The sequence below is a fragment of the Mauremys mutica genome, chromosome 4 (genome assembly GCF_020497125.1).
Source record: "Mauremys mutica isolate MM-2020 ecotype Southern chromosome 4, ASM2049712v1, whole genome shotgun sequence".
Classification (NCBI taxonomy): domain Eukaryota; kingdom Metazoa; phylum Chordata; order Testudines; family Geoemydidae; genus Mauremys; species Mauremys mutica.
This window is the reverse complement of record NC_059075.1, coordinates 48,193,867-48,217,902: the sequence shown is the minus strand read 5'-3', so window position 1 is coordinate 48,217,902 and position 24,036 is coordinate 48,193,867. Positions and strand designations below refer to the sequence as shown.

The window sequence follows — 24,036 nt, the reverse complement described above, 5'->3', positions numbered from 1 at the left end:
AGGAGACAATTAATGGTCCTGCACCCTGGCATGCCAGCAGTCCCCACAGTGGATTTTCCCACTCAAATGGTTTCGCACTGACTAGTAGCAATCTGGCATTGCAAGTTTCTGCGGTGGGATCACCACTCAGCTCTTCACTGTCCTTGCAGCTTTGTTTTTGACATTTCTGCACTTGTGGGCTGGGGCAAACTCAGCACACAGATCCGGGAATGTGGCCATTTGCATCTGAAAGTTCTGCAGCCGCTGCTCGTCATCCCACGCATGCATTATGATGCACCCCCACCAGTCAGTGCTTGTTTCTTGGGACCAGAAGTGGCAATCCACCATCTGCAGCTGCTCTGTGAATGCCACCAACAACCTTGAATTGGTTCTCACTAGGTCCCACAGCAATCTCCACAACGTAACTGTTCCCTGATGAAATGGTGGTTCTTGTGGCTCTGCAAATACTGGGGGATTGTGTATCCTGTGTTTGCAATGCTTGTGACAATAGTGCAGAGCTGTGCAGGCTTTATGCTTCTGTCAGAGATGGTGGACAGGGAGGAGGGCTGCGCTGGTTCATGAGATTTTTTTTAAAACGTAAAAATTATGGGATAGAGATGACATTATGAGATGGGGAAAGTTGCATGCTGGAAAGTTGACCCCTTTGCTCCCAGTCACCCCTTTGCGACTTGTTTCTGTCCCACTATGATTTGCCAGTACTTCTCAAAAGACATTGCGCAGGATGGTGGCAAGTTGCATACTGGGATATCTACCCATGGGGCACCCTGCATTGACACAAATCCCCTCAGGGAGTATCCACAGCACTGATGCAGGGAGCCAAGTATACACATGTACAACCAATGTATTAACTGCAGTGGCTGGCTTTATGACGACTTGTGTTGGAAAAAGTTTGTGGTGTAGAAATGGGCAGAGTGCTTTTGAAAATCCTGTCTGAATTGCTTTATGTGACTTTAGCATCTATGTGGATAATGACTCTTTGGGAAGCTCAAGATTTCATGGCCACAATAAGAATCATAACCATGTAGTTAGGTGCAAGGTCAATATTCAGAACTTCTAGTGTCATCGGAGTCAACATTGAGACCTTTCTTTTTCATCCTCATCCTGGATTCCCTCAGAGGGAACATAGAGATGGAAGTACTTGCATGTTGATTGCAGATGATATCTTTCTGTGCAGTAAGGTGAAAGATATGGAGGGATTTGTTGGAGAAATATGGGCTCAAAATAACTAGAGGAAGAAGAATATATGGTGTGTAATCTGTAAGGTGAACACTGAAGAATTATCCCTGAAACTAGGTGGGTAGACAGTACTGAAAATGCAAAATTTCAATAATCTGTGTTCCAGAAAATGGAGGATGATATTAGAGCTAGGATAATAAATGCCTGGCTCAAATAGAGAGAGAGAGAGAAGTGGTGCAGTATGGGACAGGAAGATACCAGTAAGATTATAAGGGAAAGTCTATAAAATGGTTGTCCATCCAATTATAATGTAGGACTGTGAGCATTAGTCAACAAAGAAGCATAAGCAAACTGAGCATGAGCAAATATGTTCCACAGAAATGCAAATGGGACGATAGATGAGTGGTGTAAGCAAGAAAGACCACATGAGAAATGTGCATGTTAGACACATGCTCAGATAGCACCCATAAATGAAAAAAATTGGGAGTGCAGACTCAGATGGTTTGTTCATGTCCTGACTACTGTGTGGGTAAAAGAGTTGAAAAGATCAAGACTGAAGGAAAAAGACGAGAAGTCACCCCAAGAAGTAGTGGTGGGATGTCATAAAAGAAGATGTTAGCATGGGGTGTGATAGAGGATATGACATTCAACAGAGCATTTTGGAGAGAAAAGACTCGTAGAGCAGACCCCTTTTGATGGGCTTAATGCAAGGAAGAAGAACCATAGAAATATCCTGTGGTGGGTTGCTGATATAGTTTATGTAGGCGGGCACACTCTCAACCTGTTTATTTGGGTGGGATTATAAATGGAAAGGATGGCAGTTATTGCTTTGTAATAAAGCAGGGAAGAAGCTGAAGGCAAAGAGTTTTCAGGGAAGGGGCTTCACCTCTGGAATTTGCTTCCCTGGTGGTTGTTGGCTTATAAATCACTCTGGCCCTTCTGGGAAAATGGTTTGAGTGAGCTCTACAAGTTGATGTCTGAGTCCTAGTTTGGAAGATTTCATTTATATTTTATAACTTTGGTGATAACATGTATGTTTTATTACTTTTTTTTAGTCTGTGCAGCCAGATGGATGCATTTTAAAATAAACGTTTTGGTTCAAAAAAGAATAGCTGTACTGATAACAAAGAAAGTTCTATAAAAAGATGTTTCAGTAATTTCAAATATGTAGGTCTCATGACCAAAGTACAGAATGAATTAAAGAAAATGTATATTTTATTTGTATATTATACACACGACTTAGAATCAAGAGCAATAGGGTTACTTTTTTGGTAATATTTGGTTAATTTTATTCTTTTATTAAATACAGTAATTTCAGAGATTGTGTAGTTTGACAGATAGAGACCACTTTCTTACTCTTTTCATAGTTAGATGTTTTTAATGGAGGTAAATGTTGTTAATGGAGAATCAGATTTATGTCTGATTGAAAAAATAAATAAATAAATAAATAAAGGTGATACCGTCCTAATAGAGTTACCAATCATAGTGGTGTACATTGTAAACAAGTTTGATAGACATATACTAACTGACCTAAGGAAAGATTTAGGAATATTGTTACTTAGATCAGAAAATATTGCAACATCATGAGTAATCTTTGTGTACAAACTGCCCATTTTTTATGGCACACTCTTTTTGGCCAAACAACCTCTGAAAATTGTATTTAGAAACTGTTCTTGGTCTGCTATTCCAGTGAGTTGTAAAATAATGATTGTACCACAGTTCTGGGCATAAATTGTGTATATGTCATGTGCAAATACCTGATCTGAATATGCAATTACAGTAAGGACATAGATTTTTAAAATAAGGCTTAAATGTCGACAGCCAAGATAAAGCACATATTCCTCATTTTTGACTATATGCATAGCAAGTCTGAAAATAGAGATTTTTTATCTTCAGTAGATGAACTCAAAAAGTGTCCAAAAAAATCTTAATTTCTCAAATACAGCAATATTTGCAATACTAGAGGAGACCATAGATATCCTGACTCCAGTATTATGCCTCTGGCAGTGGTCCAATAATATGCCTGGCCAATTGTGAAATGCTGTATAGCGAGAGAGAGAACCCTCCTTCCTGACCCCTCTGGCAAACAGCTATAATTGTTGTTAAAAATATAACAATATCAAGTACTGTAAGTCTCTGAAATGTGCACCTTGAACGCATTTTTCACATTCAGATAACTAAAAAATGGCTCTGTGAATTTGTATCAAACTTTTCACAGGCAAAAAAATCATTTCTGGTCTGAGACCCAGCATGAAAAATTTTGGCCCTAAAAGTTATTTCTTGAAAAAATTATATTGGAGTGAAATTGGAGATGGAATTTCCATCAACCATAGCTGTAATATTACTACCATGCTGCAATAATTTGGTCAACACATGCCAATGTAAACAATATTCTTCAGAAAATATTAATCACAAAATTGAATTGATAGTTGTTAGTATTGACCTTTCTAGTCTTTGTATATAAACTTTTACAGTAAATGAGGATGAGGGCAGGAGCGGGAGAAAGGACATATTATAGATTTTGTTGCGCCTTGATTCTGTAATTTGTTCCATAGTATTCTAAAATTTTGTTTCCAAGTATTTTTGAACACTTACACTATTTAGTTCTATTTTATCTCAGTGTTCTCCAGTTTTTCCCCTTCCATCTGAAGAGGCAATGGTATGTAATAAGAACCACCCCATAGGACATGTGTGACTGTGCAAAGTAACATATGTAGTCAGAGGCCTAGTCAGTTCACTACCAATCTATAAAACGCCACACATGCATCCTTCTGCTTGCCCTGGTATGTAGGGGATGCTTTCCCTCTTCCCAACGTGTCTGGAAGCCTCTGCAACTGTAAGTGATCCATTCCTACATGCACTGGGAGGCCAGGAGGGTTAACCTAAGCATAATTTTCTCAGTGGGAAGGTAGGGTGAAGTGGATAAGGACAGTTAGCCTATGTAATTCATGCTAGCACTGGACTAAGGCACAACTACAGATGAGGGGTCAGTTCAAAGCATTACCCTGTGCAACATCTGTTATTGTTTCTTCTCAAGTCCCAATACCTACATCATTGCCAGCTCTAAAAGTTCACAAATCATGAGTTTAGATCCCCCCAAAATCATGAATTTGGCTTAAGAATCATGAGATTATTTAAAGACTAATTCTTGGGAGTTTTTGGTCTTTTGATTTTTTTTAAACTCCACTGACCATCCCCAATGTGTGTCTGACAATTATAGTATTGCCAGGGGCGGCTCTAGAAAATAGGCTGCCCCAAGCAGCCGTGCGCAGCGCCGCCCCTTCCCCGGTCCCGCGGCCGGTCCCCTCTTCGCGCGGCTCCGGCTGAGCTCCCGCAGGCATGCCTGCGGGAGCTCAACTGGAGCCGCGGGAAGAGGGGACCCGCCGCAGTCATGCCTGCGGCAGGTCCGCTCGTCCCGGGCTCCGGTGGACCTCCCGCAGGCATGCCTGCGGCAGGTCCACCGGAGCCAAATGCCGCCCCCCAGGGAAAGGGCCGCCCCACGCGCCTGCTTGGCGCGCTGGGGTCTAGAGCCGGCCCTGAGTATTGCCACCTCTTACAAATTTACAGTGAGTCAGGTAATTCTAGCCCCTTCCAAAAGAGCTCTCACTAAAGGACTCAACCACAGGACCCCATAGTGCTAGGCACTGTACAAACACATAGTAAGAGACATTCCCTGCCCTAAAAAACTTGCAATCTAGTGTAAAGCATGGTGGTGAGTTTGTGATGTAGGACTTGCTGAACTCATCTAATAAAGGGGCCACCAAATTTCTGTCAGATGTGGGGAGAGGAATTTTGTCCCTTCTGAATTGGACAGGATTCAAACTTGGTGACCTATAGCTGCAAGGCTCTAGAATTAATTAATAGTGCACTCAGGCATCCAATCCCCCATAAATGCTACTATTAGGTCTTTGAGAATGAAGCTTGGTTTCTGGAAGGATAAGTTTATTAAATCAAACTCTGACATTTTTGGAGCTTGCACAGGTGGCAGGGTACCTATACTAATGGTGAAATATTCATATTTTTTTCTGCCTTGCCATTCCATCCACCCCCCCAACCCCCAGCTCATCATGAGGATTTGAGCACTCAGCTTTCATATCATCATAGGCCTCTTCCACGTCAGCTGTAGAAGTAGTAGTAGGCAAAACATGTTGTATTTGCAAAAGTTGGCAACAGCATGCCTATGGTGCTTCATTGGTTGCCCCTAGTCAGTACTATAGTAAAGTTGCACTCTTCCTCTTAATATTGAATCAATGACTCCTTTATATGTTTAGCAGTATATTCTCTTGGCACATAGCTCTTGTTATTGTTAATTGGAATTGCCTATGCTCATTGACAGGAGAATACTTTTCATCCTGTTTTGGACTAAGACCTGTAATGCTAAATTTGTTTCCAAACTTCAGTCACGAAGAGATCAGTGCAGGAAATTGCTGCTGTTCCACCAAATTAGCTTCTCAGATAGCCTTTTAATTGGAGCCCATAACTCAGATTTTTAGTATTTTAGGAAGATGAACAATACAAATTGAAATACAGATATTTTCCAGAAAGGGCTCAGTTCAAAGAAGGCTTTTATATACAGATGAATCTGCTAACAAATAGCATGTCATAGGATAATGAGACCGTGTTTTCTTCAGCAGTTTCACATTTCCAAACTACACTGCTGTGAAAATAAGTGGAGTGTTTATCTACTCTCTCTTAAACTGACAGATTTCTGTTAAAGACCAGTGTGCCCATTATAGATAGAACATATGTATACAAAAAAAGTCACAACTCTAAATCAGCAACCCAACACCTCCAAATACAATATATTATGCTTGTTCAGAACATTCATTGCTGCCTAAGTATTCTTTTTTTAATGGAGAAGACTTCAATTTATGTTTAAGAACAAGTAAACTATAGTACTTTGACAGCCATTCACACTTAATTCTGTGCATTAAACCAACAGCATTCTTTTCCACAAACATCCATTGTTAGGACAATGCTCTCAGACAGAATTTATGAGAAATGGAATTATGTTACCAAGGAGATAGCATTTACTATAATGAAGAGTAGATCCTAGAAAATGGCCCCTTTTACAGCAGCTCAGAACAGAGCCACAAAAGCAATTGATTGGTCTTGGCATTTAGTCTTATATCAGCTGTGTCATCCATAGCTTCAGGAGTGAGAACACTAATCTAAAGTGACATTTCTGTTCTGGCGGGCTTTTCTGCCCTGATGAAAGCAATTACTTCATTCCTAAATGATAATTTGCAGGAGTTTCAACCACTTTAATTGATAATTTTTTGTTCTGAGAAGTTCAATTGTGAAGTGATTAGCTGATTTGGTAAATAGAAATTTAAGGTGTGAAATGTACAAGTTGCTCCAAGGTAAAGTGCTGTTTGTTTGGTGCTGCAAAATTGCTTGATAAAACTGTAGTTTCTCTATTATCCTGACACTGCCAATTGCATGGTTCAAAAAAAGATCACAACACTACAATTCAGTTCTGGAATTTGGGTCTGAGCTGAATGGTACAATTAAAAGATTTGGTGTTATACCAGCATATTTAATTGCTGTTTGAATTAAAGTGTACAATAGTTTAAAAAATTGTGTAGGACATTGGTTAGACATCCTAAAAAACCTGATAGCTTCCTATTATTACTGTTCTAATAACTCACTTTGAAAGTAAAGCCTGTCATTTAAAGCACTGCGACAAAGATGCTTATTGATGATAAAACAATTTAATAAGATTTAAACACCTTTACTGAGGGAGAGACCATGCATTTACTTGATACACTTCTGTAACATTTTGATGTCAAACAAATACAAAACCTAGATGTAATTATCAAAAATGTGGGTTAATATGTGCATTATTTTTAACAACTTATAACATCTCATTTACAAAAATAGTTGAAATACCTAAAACTTATTTTTTGCTACATATAAGGAAAGGCGACATTTTAATGGTATTCCAGTTCTATGATATTTTCTTGTATAGAGGAAAAAAAGTGGTCATTTCATGTGTTAAATGAGAAATATAAAGCAAAAATGAAGGTCAAACTGATTTAGCACATCAAACAGTCTTTGTCAGCGAAGCTTAATATATCCTGAGTTTGTGGAACAAATGAAATTTTGCTGCTATGTTACACTTTGCTTCCAAACAACCATTACAACTGGTTTTATATATTGTGTGAGCATCAGACCATCAAACAGTGCATCTTTACTGACGTGTTGCTGCAGTGATGATCTACAGCAGCAATCTGCCATTTATATAAGGGCAAAATGTGCATCTATATTTAGTTGTGAAATTGGCCTATTATACTCTTGATGTTTACAGAGGCTAACATAAATTAATGATGACAGCTATGAACAGTGCATTAGTTAAGCAGCAGAGTTCTTACCTTGAACTTGAAGGTTCCAGCTTTAACTTGCAGCATATACTGTGTAGCTTTCTTCACACATTAAAGAAGGTTTCTGCAGTCATTACTTTTTCTTGGACAGCATTAAAGGGCTTCAATTTGTGGACTATGATATTCATGATAATACCAGATAATAGTTTTGTTTACATTTTTGGCTAACTTTTGCCTTGTAAGAGCACTGATTTTATGGCATGGAAAAATGAATGCCCCTGAAAAGTGTTTGTTCATGCACAGGGCTTGATTTGATTGACTTTGAACTTAGTCCGATGTCAGATATATCTTGTCTGATGAGAAGAACTGTTTGGAAAGGCATTGTGGCTCAGTGGATTATATGTTGCACTTTCACCCGAAAGTCTCCTCATGCAGCACATGTCAGAGCAAGTGTAGATATTGATGCGTCTGACGAAGTGGGTATTCACCCACGAAAACTTATGCTCCAATACTTCTGTTAGTCTATAAGGTGCCACAGTACTCTTTGTAGATATTGTAGTAACTATGGACTCCACTGATAACTATGACCAGAGATCTGACCAAGTACTGAGGGTGTTCAAAGGTTCATGAATTAAAATCTTGGAGTCCTTTGATGAATTTTTGATGGTTGAATTTTTAATACAGATTTGCCTTCCTCCTTTGAAGCTGCATGCCAGATTGATAAATAGTAGAACTGTGCAATGCTAGGATCTCCTAAGCAAACAATTAGGGAAATCCATACAAATCTGCTTAGCTGACTTCTCATATGTACTTAAAAAAATAAAATAAATATTGTTCTCTTCTATGTAATAACATCATTAGTTTAGTAATCCAAGAAGCTTTTAAATTCTGAGTTGGGATACCACCTGTAGAACAAGGGAAGTATCTGTAGATGTGACACAGTATGCAGTTTTACCAAGAAAAATAATAACTGGGATAAAAGAAAAGCTGAAAGGGGAAAAATACCTATTCAGAAGTTAAGTCAGAATAATAAACACAATCCAAAGGAGTCATTGATAATAGTATAGAAGCTAGAAATGAACAAAACTTGAAGATGGCTTAGGTATTGATTTTGGTAGGCTATTTGTATTTAATTTACAGTTTTGCAAAACCAGGCATGATTTCAATTAAGATTAACATCCTATAGGACCACAGTATATTTTGTTTCATTTTCCTCTACTCATTTGTAACTGTTATACTGAAAAAAACCCCTCTATTATTTCACAAGTACTTTAGAACTGCCATTAGAATAATGTAAAAAACAAAACAAAAAACATGGAGAATCTTAGCATCAGCATTGCTGTCTCCTCCCACCATCAGTAATGGTGCAAGTTGAATGCCCCTGTCTTTCTGCCTTTACAATGCTCACAAATGTGTGATGGACCTGGAACCTTTCCCGTCACAATACATGACCATATGGTGGTTCTGTGCCCACCATCCAAGGTCTTGTTGAAGTTGTATTGTCAAGCAGTTCTGATTATAGCATCCATTTGGTACCTATGATCATGGTAATTGCCTGAAGTGCACTAAAAATAAGGTTTTGGTGAATAACCAGGGTGACTCACAATCACCTTTGTGTCCTCTGATGTTCAATAAACTTTTCTTAATAATTAGTATATTACTTTGTACATATGTAGAACTTCCCCTTCAAGGTTCTCAAGATAATTTTACAAACATTAATTAACAAATGTATAAGTATTATTAAGGTGATGACTTGTATAAGTAATTTATAAGTATAAGGTGACCCATGACTTCCAGAGTCCTCCGTGACTTCAGCCCGCAGCGGCCAGGAGCTGTGGGCGGTGGGGGGCCCTGAGAATGCCGAGCCCCTGTGGGCGGCGGGGGATCCTGGAGCTCCAAGCTCCACCGCCAGAGCTCCGAGCCGGAGCAGCTGCCCAGCTGCTGTGCGTGGTGTGCGGACTCCGCAGCTCCTTATTTTTCTCACTGATATTTTTTAGTAAAAGTCAGGGACAGGTCATGGGCTTCTGTGAATTTTTCTTTATTACCTGTGACCTGTGCGTGACTTTTACTAAAAATATCTGTGACAAAATCTTAGCCTTAATTATTATTCCCATTTTACAAATGAGGAAACTGAAACAGGGACTGCTTAAGTGATTTACCAAGGACACACGCAAATGTTGCAAACCCGAAAATAGAGTGAGTATATTTACAGTGCACTCCATTTATAACATTAATAGCCAGCTGCTGTGCTCACCCACTGATGTGAACCATCTTTAACCCCAACCTAGGTTGTCTTTGTCCCCCTGAACACACCGGCCAAAATTATCCCAGTCAGAAATGTGGCTAAAAGAGGGACTGATGAGAGAGTGCTATGTTAGGTCAGAATGTTTGAAATCTCTCTCTCTCTCTCTCTCTCTCTCATATTCCCTCTCCCCCCCCCTCCAAATCAGCTAAAATTGACCCATCTATGTATTCAGTTGCATAGGTTTAACTAAAAAAGAGTAATACAGTGATGTGGTGCCCTGTAGGTTAGTGATAGTAAGTTGAATACAAGGTGAGAAAGTGTATTTCTAGTTTCAGAGTAGCAGCCGTGTTAGTCTGTATCCACAAAAAGAACAGGAGTACTTGTGGCACCTTAGAGACTAACAAATTTATTTGAGCATAACCATGTCAAGGTTCCCTCCCCACTCCGACCTTTAGGGTACAGATGTGGGGACCTGCATGAAAGACCCCCTAAGCTTATTTACCAGCTTAGGTTAACAGTAAGCTGCCACCACCAAGCGTGTTCCAAATCTTAGGGGAGAGCCACTTGGAACTCTGCCTTTCCCCAAATATTTCCCAAGTCCCTAACCCCCCCTTTCCTGTGCAGATTTAAGACTAATTCCTCCCCCCCCAAGTCCTTACACCCCTTTTCCTCGGTAGGCTTGAAAGAATATGCTTATGTTCAAATAAATTTGTTAGTTTCTAAGGTGCCACAAGTACTCCTGTTCTTTTTGTGTATTTCTAGTATTTACCATGTATAATTAAAAAACTACTGTACATTTAGTAAGTTGTGTAAGTAGCAGTCTATATTTACAGTGCACTCCATTTATAAGAATCGTTGATATAAGAATCAACTGCATATAGTGATCAAAACCACTGGGACAAAATCATTCCTATACTAACTAAAATACTCTGCTTGTACGAATCAACTGCTTATAAGAATCAAAATATCCGGGATGGATGTGACTCTTATAAAAGGAGTGCACTGTATTTCCATACATCATACTAGTTCTAACCTAGTTACCTATTTAACAATTAGAGGTGTTATCTTGGCTACCCTAGAAAATGTACAGAAAAAAATGCAGATAATTGAAAGTCTGTGTTATTTAGTGGTTAGAGTTAGTGCATAGGACTGGGAGTTAGGACTCCTGGGCTCTAGTTCATTATCTCCCAATAACTCACTGTGTGATCTTGCACAATTCACACAATCTTTTCAAAGGAGATATAATATCCATCTGATGACAAAGGTGCTTTGAGGCTTAACTGAAGAATGTTTATAGTGCACTTCAAGATTTTTTGGATGAAAAAGACTATAGAAATGTTTTAATTATCTGTATTTAATGATTACATATAAAATGGTTAGACATTATTAGGTATTAAATATTATTGTACTGGATCTGGTTTTGCCGCTACTAAATGAAATCCTTATTTCTATTAGAGGCTTAAGAAATTCACAAGTTGAATTTGTGTGTATGATGATGATCACTGCTGTCACTGTACAGTGCTGCAAAGAATTCTGGCGTCTTGCCGTGTTTGCAGGCCTTCTTGTGAAAACCATAGACACAGGAACTAGGGGTGTGAGGGGTGCTGCAGCATCCCCAGGTTTTATGCGGGGCCCTGGCCGCTGGCCCCACTCTTGGGGCCCCACACCCAGGGCTCTGCTCCTGGGCCCCTGACCCCCAGCTCCCAGGGCTCCATTCCTGGGGCCTGGATCCCATGGCTCTGCTCCCAGGGTCCTGGCCACCGGCCCCCGTGGCTGAGGCTCCACTCCTGGCTCCGCATGTGGGATCCTGGCTGCTGGCCCCGTGCCTGGGGCTGCGCTCCTGGCCCATCCCCGCCCCCAGCTGTGGTCCTGGCCTCAGCCCCCTTACACCTGCCTGGGTCAGCCTCCTCCTGGAGACATGGCCCTGCTCCTGGCCCCAGCTCTGGGGGATGAAGGGGGTGTGGACAGGGGCATGGGGGGCGGGGGATGAGGTAAAAAGTAAAAGCTACTTTCAGCACCCCAACTATTAAATATTCCAGCACCACTGGTGAAAACACAGGATTTCAGTAGCATTACAAAAACTAATTTGCACACCTTGTGAGAATTTGCTACATTTTTTGGTACTAGTTAATGAAAATGGGCAATAGACTAAAGTACACACAGTGTCATTGCCATTGGCTTCAGCCATTAGATCATAGTTTCAACAACCTTTCTGTCCCTAGAGCTTTATTTTATTGCTGTAGCCCTCCAAACCAATCACTATTTATTACAAATTCAGTGCTGTCACTTTAAAAGACTATGGGACCTGTAGTGCTGGTATAATTATGCAGGGTCAGAGTTGTGAAAACTGACATTTCAAAAGAATCTCACTGAGGGAATTCTTGAATTGTATTGAGAATTGGGTTTAAAGGGACAATGTAAAAATGTGTCCAAATTAAAAAAACCCAAACAAGCACACCCATATGAAACCAGAGACAAATAACAAGGGCTCCAAGATTGTATTTTCAAAATACAAATAGGAACAGTTGTGCATAAATATAAATATTCACCGATTCTTTTTGAAATACAGACTTGCAGCACTAAAAATTGAAACTGAAACTTACTTAATTGATTATCTTGTCAAAACAGAGACAAATGCAGAAAATAAACAGACCATTAATAATCTAAGGAATTATTAATGTTGGTCAGCATGTATGTTTTTTTTTAACCTTTTTAAAAAAAATGCCATGGTAGTCTGCATAATCACAGAGTGTGAAGCTCTTCATTTTTGCAGACTATAAAAGTAAAAGATACATAGAATACATGTTGGGTGTGGTAGAAAGGGTGTGTCAGTGTAAGACCGGAATGAGCACAAGAATATTGAAGTCATGAGTGAGTTATTCAGATTATCCCAAATGAGTGTCAATAAAACTTTGATACCACAGCACACCATCATGTATTCTGCATCTACCATGTTTTATGCCCCACTCGTATAAGGGAGTGCACCCTTCCAAACTCCAACCATTTGCAGAGAGTGAATGGAATTCACTATAGGGTTTGTGGGTACATTGTAATGTAAGCCCGGGGTTAGTAGAACTCGAGATGGCAGATCCTGGGGTTGTCAACCTAGGGCTTGAGCATCTACTCTCAATTGTAACCCCATGTTAGGAATTGTTGAACCCTGGGTCCCAACCTGGGGCTCCAGCATCTACACGGTTTTATGTGGGTCTAACCACTCATATCCCAGATTTGTGGCCACTCTAGCCCTTTGTTGTTGGTGAAATGTGGGAAAACTTGATTGTCCTGAGGGCAAAGAAAGTCAGCCCATGGGCTTGTGAAATACTTTTGGCAGAATCCCAGTGCACAAGTCCAGTGTGACTGTGTCTACACAGCAAAGCAATGGGACTTGAACCCTGGGTCCTGGCTTGGCTGAGGCTCAGACCTTCCCCTCCCATGAGGTCCTGGGGCCTGAGTTAGTGGGAACCCCGGGTTAGTGGGATTTGTGTGTAGATGGAACAGAGTTCAGGCTTGAGCCTGAACTCAAACCCAGGTCTTATGTTTCAGTGTATACATACAGTTAATGTCCTCAGGCTAGATCTTCCCTTAGCCTAGGTTATTATTGTTATTTTCTTGTAGTTAGTATGTATAGTATATATAGGATAGTTTAGCATACATAGCCCTTGCCTAGGGGTATTTTGTGCTGAGGCTCCCGGGTCCATAAGGGCTTCAAGAGGTGTGCTTCCAGTCCATCTGTTGCACAGCAGACTGACGCCTGTGTCTTCTGTGTCTGGCAAGACCACTCAGTAACTCAGTGTATGGTTTGCTATAACTTCACTTCTTGCATATTAGGCTCCAGGATCATCTGGCTTCTCAGTGCCCACAGCCTGATACTCCAATGGGCTGGCTGAAGGTATTGAGTCTAGCCTCCCTGCCTAGGTCCTCTGATGCAAGAAACATTTTGCTGCTGTGGCCCCAACACTGCCTTCTGTGAGATCAACTCTGGCACAGACCTCAGCACTTCCACCAATCGTTCAGTAAGCTTCATGGTGGTATTTGCACATGGTTGTTAAGTACAACAAGACATCTTATTCTGCCCCTTCTGACAGGAAAGGGTGTAACTTGGATGATTATGGCATCAGAGCCTACTCATCTGGCTCATTAGGCCTTCAACTGCCAATATCAAGCTGCTGAGTCCTATTTCAGTTATGCCCTGTTGGATGCCATGAGCCCCATCTTAGATTCCTTGCCTGAGGAATGGAAGGAAGCAGCCATGGCATTTGGCACCAAGGGTTGTATGCTTGCTAGGTACTCTCTAAGAACAGCATAGGAGGCCTTGGACATAAGGTGACCAGATGTCCTGATTTTATAGGGACAATCCCGATTTTTGGGTCTTTTTCCTTATATAGGCTCCTATTACCCCCCACCCCCATCCTGATTTTTCACATTTGCTGTCTGGTCACCCTACTTGGACCCCAGTGCAAGAAAAGTGGCTCTTAGAAGGTTCTCTTAGCAGAATATCATAATTCTATATACAATGATGATGCACATATTTTGACAGAACAATGAGTTTTAGCAGATCATGACTAGGGCCCTACCAAATTCATGGTCCATTTTGGTCAATTTCATGGGCATAGGATTTTAAAAATCATAAAGTTCATGATTTCAGCTTTTTAAATCTGAAATTTCGCAGTATTGTAATTGTAGGGGTCTTAACCCCAAAAGGAGTTGGCGGGTTGGGGGGAGGGTTGCGATACTGCTATTCTTTCTTCTGTACTGCTGCTGGATGCGGTGCTACCTTCAGACTGAGCAGCTGGAGAGCGGTGGCTGCTGGCCGGGAGCCCAGCTTTGAAGGCAGTGTCACCACCAGTAGTAGCGCAGAAGTAAGGGTGGCATGGTATGGTATTGCCACCCTTCTGTGCTGCTGCTGGCAGGGCACTGCCTTCAGAGCTGGGCACCCGGCCAACAGCCACCACCCTCCAGCTCTGAAATCAGCACAGAAGTAAGGATGGGAATGCCATCCTTTAGGCAAGTATCAGAGGGGTAGCCGTGTTAGTCTGGTTCTGTAGAAGCAGCAAAGAATCCTGTGGCACCTTATAGACTAACAGATGTTTTGCAGCATGAGCTTTCGTGGGTGAATACCCACTTCTTCGGATGCAATGACTTGCATCCGAAGAAGTGGGTATTCACCCACGAAAGCTCATGCTGCAAAACGTCTGTTAGTCTATAAGGTGCCACAGGATTCTTTGCTGATCCTTTAGGCAGTACCCCCTAAAATAACCTTGTGACCCCCCCAACTCCCTTTTGGGTGAGTACTCTCAATTTGAGAAATGCTGGACTCCCCCCATGAAATCCCTATAGGTAAAAGCACACAGAAAACCAGATTCTACGGTGGGAGACCAGAGTTCACAGTCCATGACGAGTTTTTCATGGCTGTGAATTTAGTAGGGCCCTAATCATGACCTTTCATGTGATACCTTGTATGAGATATTACAGCCATATACTAATGATACCTTCTTGGAACTCAAATCTTGTTCTAATGAAGCTAATGGGCACTTCTTGTGAGCCTCTGGCACAAGACTCTCTTGCTCTCAAACATTTAGCAATAAAAATAGTATTCCTCATAACAATTACATCTGGTCAGAGGGTCAGTGAGTTTAGTGCTTTGATTGCCACTGTGCTTTATGCTGTGATCCACAAGGACAAAGTCACCGTGAGTCCCCATCCCAGCTTCCAGGTGGTCTCAAATTTTCACCTATCTCAATATGTTTTCCTTCCTTGGTTCTTCCCCAGGTTCTGTCACCATAACCTCACTGTAAAGAGGGTGTTCTGTTACCTAGAAAAGACCTTTAGAAAATCCAGTAAATTATTTGTAACGTATGGGGAGAATCTATTACCAAAGAGAGACTTTATTACTGAATTAGGAGATGTATGGAATATTGCTAAGTTTCAGCTAGGAAACCAGTACCTGCTGGTTTAGAGACTCATTTCAAGAGACAACTGTAGTGTCAATGGTATGCCTTAGGCAGGTTCCCCCAGGAGAATATGCAAAGCAGCAACTTTGAGTTCTATGCACACTTTCACCAGACACTGCTTCTTGGAGTTATCATCATGCTCCAATGCCCAGTTTAGGAGGGCCAATCCTTATTTAGCTAAGAACTCCTTGCCCTCCATCCTGGTAGGGAAGGACTAATCTCCCACAAATGAAAATACACAAAGGCCCTCGAAGAAGAAAGGCGTTACTTACCAATAACTTCTGTTCTTCAAGAGTTGCCTCTGGATTCATGCTACCTGCCTACCTTCCCCTATGCCTTGGAGTTCTAACTAATATGGTATCAGGACTCTTCAGTTAGGCAAAAGGACCTGAAGGGATACTGTCCCTTATATAGAATAGGGCAACTATATCACGCTGCAGCTTGACACCAGCGGCACCATATCCCAGAAAGGTGAATCTTGAAGAACAGTTACTGTTAAATAACCTGTTTTTCCTGAATAGAAAGCTCCCACTTCAACCCCTGGATGGTTAAAATACTGAACAAAATATTGCCCACCCTACACGTCAAACAAATAAAATTTCAGAGGAAATGCCCCATTAGAGGGAAAGAAGGAAAAATTTCTCTTGCATGTTGTTTTAAAAACAAGATGTTTACGGTTGAAGTTTGTCAGATATTTGGAATGTTGGAAAAAGGTTAGGTTTTCTAAATCTTTGATTATATTTGTTGCTCTACTTTGGACTCTCTCCAATTTGTCCATGTTTCCTGAAGTGTGGTGCCCAGAATTGGACACAGTACTCCTGCTGAGGCCTTACCTGTATCTTACAGATGATGCTCCTGTAATACACCTCCAAATATTAACCTTTGTTGCAATTGCATCACACTGTTGATCTCATATTCAATTTGTGATCCACTGTAACCCCCAGATCCTTTTCAGCAGTATGACCACTTAGCCAGTTATTCCCCATTTTGTATTTGTGCAGCTGAGTTTGCTTTCCTAAGTGAAGTACTATGCACTTGTCTTTATTGAATTTCATCTTTTTTATTTCAGACCAATTCTCCAGTTTATCAATTTTGAATTCTAATCCTGTCCTCCAAAGTGCTTGCAACACCTTTCAGTTCCACAGATTTTATAGGCATATTCTCCATTCCACTTTCAAAGTCATTAATGAAAATGTTATAAATAATACTGGACCTATGACACATCCTTGCGGTTCCCCAATAGATGTGTCCTTCTAGTTTGACAGTGAACCATTGATATCTACTCTTTGTGTACAGTGTTTAAGTGGTTATGAACCCACCTTATAGTAATTACATTTAGACTACATTTCCCTTGTTTACTTATGAGAATGTGATGTTGGGCTGTGGTAAAAACCTTACTTAAATCAAGATATATCACCTCTGAAGCTTCCCCCCAACCCCATCCATTGGACCAGTAATCTTCTCAAAGATTCAAATTAGTATGGAAATAGAAGGAAATGGCCATATCATTATTATTAAATGGCAATACAAATATCCCAAGGATAAGGGACAACTGCTTGGATAAGACATCTCCCAAAGCACATGGATGGTCGGAGGAGAATGTGAGTGGCCCTTTGCTCTTCCCCCAGCTTCTCATAATGAGGCTTAATAAGAGGGCTTCTTAGAGCCAGAGGTATGACCTTTGGTGGAGCTTGACACAGAGCTGGGCTCTGATTGGTCAAGATGCTTAAGGAGCCCTTTTAATCCATCCAGTGAAACCCCTGGCAAATCCATCTGCCCTGTGAATGGGTGAGACTGATTGGTGGTCAGGGCAGTCAGGCTTAGAGGATGAGAACTGAATTAAGAATGGTTACTGAACTTGTTTGCTACTACTGAAAGGAAAATACCATAATTAGTATTCAAATATTGAAAGAGCACAGTATTGTTGAAGTATATCCTGAAAATTGCATATCTGTACATGTCAGCATTTGGAAAATGTTGGTAATTTGTATAGGAACCCATCAATGAAAGCAAGTGGGTTAAATGTGACAGAACACTAATACTGATGAATGTCCTCCTTTGTTGTTTTTGTTTCAGTTTACAAGCCTTGCGAAAGGAAAAGTCCCGAGATGCTGCTCGCTCTCGCCGGGGAAAGGAAAATTTTGAATTCTATGAGTTGGCAAAGTTGTTGCCACTCCCTGCAGCCATTACAAGTCAGCTTGACAAGGCATCCATTATCCGACTTACAATTAGCTATCTGAAAATGAGGGACTTTGCTAATCAGGGGGATCCTCCGTGGAACTTGAGAATGGAAGGACCTCCACCCAACACATCAGTAAAAGGTATGAAAATAGCATATTGTTTAGTATGGATTGTGGCAGCCTGTAGTAATATCTAAATTGAATTTTTTACCATCATCCTTTCTTCTTTCCCTGCATATCAAATCCTTTAAAGGGATACAAATGTGGAAATCTGAGGTCTGCATGAGAAAGACACCATGTGAAGGTGAAATAAACCTCTTATTCTATTTATATTTTATTTAAAAACAAACTTTGTCAGTATAACTATGATAGCAGTAAGGTTTCTGGGAGATGGAGATTAAATGATTTGTTGTAAAGTGATTTGCAGTTATTGTGTTTTTGTTTATTTTCATACTGTACAAAAATATGATTTTTTTTGGAGCATGGTAACATTTTTTTGGCTTGGGGTCATTTATTGTATGGTATATTAAAAATTGAATTCAGGTTAAAAGTAAATTCAAGCACTTCAAATTTTGTTGGTCACCAAAATTAAGACCTGAATTTCATTTATTTTCTTGCCATTTATTCATAAAATATTTTGACCTCTGAGCTAATGTAGTTAGAAATTTAGCCAAAATGGACCTAGTTTCAAATGTGAGCATCTAAACTGTGTATTCAAATGAGCAGTTAGAGAAATAAAATGGGTATTTCTGACCTGTGTACCCATTGGAGCACCCAAGTCCAGGGGCTGTTAGCCTTACTTTAGAACCCATATATGTAAATCGGTCTTGTACAGTGTTTGGGGTGATGTGTATAATCTTTTAAGACTGACATTTTTAGTGTCATCTTTAAATCCTACCTTTTCTCAGGCAGATAAGTGTGATCTCCCTTTCTGTTATAATTAATGTAACAATTTTTAATGAAGTTAGAAATACTGAAAGCCTTTAAAATTGTGGTTGTTAGATCTCTGGTCTGCCTTTGGCAGAACTGAATTTCATTCTGTTTTATTTTGGCCATTAATTTTTATGTTTTAGAGGAGACGTATTCTAGATTGAGCAGGATATCACTAACCCTTCATTTTCTATCTGTTGTCGTTAGTTATACACTTGAAACACTGGACTGGACTATATGGTATAAGGCTGTATGTAGTTGGAGGCATCAGAAGTGGCCACCTCTAAGGGACAGATAGGAATCTGTGACTTTGTAGGTCAGTACTTGACAGCTGGCTATTAGTATTGGTATTAGCATTGGCTACGTAGGCAGCTTTCAGTTGCCCTTCTTGCTAGAAGAAAGAATATTAGATGAAAAATGTCATAATTTTACATTGGAAGGAGGTAAACAGGGAGGGCAAAAAACAACTGACTTTCAGACTAATGATCTAGGGACCATACATGTGTTTGTCCCTATTCATATATGTCCATTTATACCATCTGCCATGTAATATTTTCCTGAAAGAATGGAAATGGCATCATCCAAAGTATAAGATTATGACTACTTATCATCATGCTTGTGATATCAAAAATATGCAAGTGTTACTCTCATATCCTCTCATTCTGAAAAGTATATGTTCTCATGCACTGGGATAGCTGCTAAATACAGTAAGGCTGTTACAGTAGTGATGCAAAGTAAGTGGGTTATTGTTGTCTATTGCATCTGTAATCTACCTGTTGAAATAACACATGCAGCCCTATATAATGCTGTTACAGGCTCTCTCTCCAGTGATACAGAATACAATGCTATTACAGGCTCTCCTGTGGTACAGAATGTCTGATTTCTGCAGGTCTCTGGGTCATGATTTAAAAAATTTTGTGTACGTTTTCATAGTATACACTCTCCTTTTTCAGTGTCCTGTTTTAGAATAAAAAAATGTAATTGAACACTGGTCACTGTCAGACAGGAACATTTAAATATAAGCACTCTGGCTCAGGTTCACCCATGCCTCTGCCTACAAAAAAGCAGAATGAAACATTTTAATGCTGCGTCTCCACCCAGTTGGAGGCTCTACTGCTGCAATTTTAGAAGTCCTTTTTTTTAAGTGGAAGTTCACTATTACTAAGTAGGATTTTATTTTACACATTGCAGTGCCTTGAAATAATGTGGAGCTTTCACTCTACTTTACCATACTAGTAAATAGTGTTTCATTATATGTGAATTCATTATAAGCAGGTTCAACTGTACATTGCATGTATATTTTATTACTTCACTAGTTCTCCTTGAACATAAACCTGTTACGCATTCCGATCAAACATTCATGAAATTACATCAAAAGAAATTCATTTTCATTTATTAAGGTCTTTTTCTGCTGCCCTTGAAGAAGTTCATATGGATAAACAAGCTCTCATAAATAGCCTGCAGCATCATATGAAGTGTGGTTCATAATCCTACAATAAAACGCAAGACATTGTACTTTGTGCGTCCCCAAGCAATTTCTTGAATAGACCCTAAAGGCGTTTGGAAAATTATATGAGAAGTACTTACACTGTGTGGGCAACTGCTTTTTTCCCCCCTTCAAATGTGATGGTCTGTTCATGTTAATAATTAAATTTCAAAGCTTAGTTTTAAATTTGTCCTCGACTATGTACAGCAATTTAATCATTTTAATTTAGTATTTCAGAAAGGTCCTTTACTCTGCCCTGTATTCATCACAGCTTTTCTTAGAAGTCTATAAAGGCTGATGAGTTTGTTTTCTTATGCTCATTTTGTATAGATTATTCAAAGTTGCGGTTGCAAAAAGAACACTTAGGTGATGCTGTGTAATATTTCCAGAGTCAATTACTTCATGGAAATGATATGTTAAGCAATTGGAAAGTAACAGATAGTTTTCTCCATTATTTTAGAAATATCTGTATTGTTATAATACAGATCAAGTCTACAATGAACATTATGCATTATTCAAAATATGGCCAGCCGTTCTCAGCAGTGTTTCAGCTAAATAACTGATGATTGTAACCTTTAAAGAAATTTCATTGTGGTAACTATTGGTAAATCACTTCTCCATTCACAGTAATCTTTGTTTAGAGGCTGTCTAGAAACCATTATATCTTTTATTAATCTTAAAAGCAATAGTCACTGATTTGACATTTGCTGAAACTAGATAAATTTTCTGTCTTTCTAATATAGGAAATTTCAGTCAAGTTTTTTTGGCCTGTTGTTTAAGACCTTGTTACTTGGGAATATTAGCCATGGTAAGCAATTATTTATATGTTTTGCAGTAGTTGACTTTAAATACTAAAATTCTTAAAATCAGGAGGCGTGTCCTTATGACAGGCAATAAATATATACACAAATATATAAAATAAAACATCTGTTTATAGACCATATCAATCGAAGAATAAGCAAGATACTTGTATATACAGTATATACTGAACCATATAGTTTTAGGGCAAAATAATATTGTCTTTACTTAAACCCTAATATTCAGTGGGTGTCTGTTCATGAGTAAAACAGAACAACTTCTAGCAAATGTCTCTGTATCACAAACATATATTCTTATAGTTTTGATCTGTCTTTAGAAGGGGTTACACATCTGTTTTTCCATAACATGTGGTCAGTGTTTAACCAATAACTGGGACCTTATCTGGGACAATACTTAAATTATTTTGTGCATTCTGGCTGCCAAAGACACAACAGGCTACATACGGTAATGTTTTTGTGACCTAAAATTGTAAGCATCATCTTGCTGTCTTGGGATAGCATTTTATGAATCCCATTTATATTTCCACTGAAAGACAAAATACCCAATGGGTTGTCTGAGAAATTACTCCAAGATTCTGGATGTTTCCCCCAAATGTAACCAACAGTATCACAAATATATGAAAGACCATGAACTTGTGTGTGCAACTCTCCAAGAAGTTATATTTGTTGTCACTGAGAATCTTTTCAAAAACATGCATCAAGGAATGCAACGTTTTGTGGTATGTAAAATGTGTGTGTGTGTGTGGGGGGGGGGGGTTGACAAACTTTCTGCCACATCAGTGCTATTCTTCTAGTATTTCACAGCCAAATAAATTATGAATGTTAACTCTTCCACTTGACCAGCATGCCTGTCACTTGCCAGAATATGGAAAACCTTTCTGATACTTTTGAAAAAAAACCCACACTTTTGTTCTTTTCACTTGCACACGCTATTCACAACATATAATACATGCCCATTTTTGTTATCCTTAGCACTGGCCAGTTCCCAAGATGACATCAAATTATTCATTAGATAGAAATCGGACTTTGTTCATGCTAGGTGTTGCTTTTTATCTTTGGAGATTCAAGTGCATTCATAAGGCCATGCATACAATTTTTTTTCGAATAGCATGACATATAGGAACTGGAATATGTAGCACAAGTTTGTGACATATCTGTCTTTTTATGAAACAGAATTAATTATGGGGTTATCCAGGATCTCAAATGGTGACGAATTGGTTATAGGTTTTTGAACTGGAATATTTACATTTTGATATATATTTTTACAAACAGAAGCAACCTACCTATTACCATTAGCAAGGTGAATGAATAATTCCAGCTAAGGTGTGAAATGGCCTTCAGTTAAACTGTTTGCAAATGATGGTAACTGAATCAGTGGCATGATGCATGAAGAATGCCACTTTAGCTTGATTACACCTCCTTTTGGCATTCCTCAGTCTGAAACAGGATAATTTTACTGATCTGTGATCTTGAGTTAAGAATATTTGGCAGTTTGGAACAAACTCAAATGTTATCATCTAAGTGTTTCAGCCCCAAACAGACCTCTTGAGTCACTTTTCAGTGACAAGATTATTCCTGGCCTTTATATGGGTGAAGAAAGTGGACAAGGATCAGGGGAAAGGGAGCTGAAGGAGCTTTCCAGGCAGAATTGCGCATTAGGGAGAGCAGGTACTGCTATCTCCTTGCTCTCTTGTGAGTACAGAGAGGTATGGACAAGGCGATGACTCTTCTACCCCTACACATTGGTCAGCTGCTGGAAGTAAGCTGCAACCTGCAAGAGGGTGTATTGGTGGTCATGCTACCTCTGTATGTCTGGGAGAAGAATGTCTCCCATTGCTCTATCTTGGTTCGTATGGTCTCACAATGCCCCTATTATGATACAATGTTGTCCAAATTATTTGTATCAATAGCCAGTGATAATGAGTTTCATAGACAACTTTTTTTTAAAATCCAATTTATCCATTTTACTTTTTTCCTCTTAATTTAAGGCTTCCTCTTTTTCTTACATTGTGGGAGTTACCCTTCTCTATACCATTTATATTATATAACTTAATCATATTCCCTCTTTTCATTTCCAGACTTTCATGCCCTTTTCTATTTCTGCTGTGCATCTTTAATCTGAGGCAACCCAAACTGACAGCAACATAGGAACATACCATTATTTCTGTAATGGGATAAATATGTGAGAAGGTAGTTCTGTTTCCATGTCCTTTCGGTCTTTGGGCGCCATGCTGAGACTGACAATGGGGGTGTCAGTTATGATGATTTTGGTGCTGTGGATATATGTTAACGAGGAAATGAGCTAAAATCACAAACACATTTTCCATAAGCTGCTGAGCAGTCAGTAGTTGGTATTGATTTTTGATCCGTCCTGTGTGTGTAACACTGACCCAGGAGATGAAGGATCTCGCTAACATTATCACTTTCCTAATACTTCCAGTCCCCTCCTAGTTAAAAATGATGCTAAATTTACACGTCCTCCTTTATTTGATTCACTAACTCTATCCATCACTTGTGCCGAGACAGAAAACGTCTACTGCAGCTGATAACATATTAATGTTATTGCAAACATATAGTCAATCCAGTGTCAGTATTTTAAGGGTTAAACGTTACTAAACCATCATCTTACAACTAAAGAGATACATTTAATCAGAGCAGCCAAACGGCCCTTATATACAAGAATAAGGAAATAGAAAATGTGACTGTGTATGTAGATCGTCTTTATCACTGCCAGCCCTTACTGTGCTCATCTCTGTTCTATTGCAGCTACAATTCATCTTCCTTCTTCTCTTATTGTGATATGGCCAACCAATCACAACTTTTACTTCTTCCTGGTCTTTCTAAAGTACTTTACTGCAATTTATTTTGTTTACCCGTGGATTTGTATTTTGGCCTCTCACTATCACACAAGCTATGCATAGTTTCTT

At 39.5% G+C, this 24,036-nt stretch overlaps 1 protein-coding gene across 1 annotated transcript in view; it reads left to right on the top strand.

Annotated features, from left to right (window-relative positions):
• The window catches only part of NPAS3 (neuronal PAS domain protein 3), an 836,061-nt gene that overhangs the window by 235,854 nt on the left and 576,171 nt on the right, over positions 1–24,036 (top strand). Inside the window, exons 3-4 of the mRNA XM_045016654.1 lie at positions 17,772–18,016; positions 18,129–18,179. Coding sequence (XP_044872589.1) covers positions 17,772–18,016; positions 18,129–18,179 — 296 coding nt within the window. The remainder of the gene's footprint in view (positions 1–17,771; positions 18,017–18,128; positions 18,180–24,036) is intronic.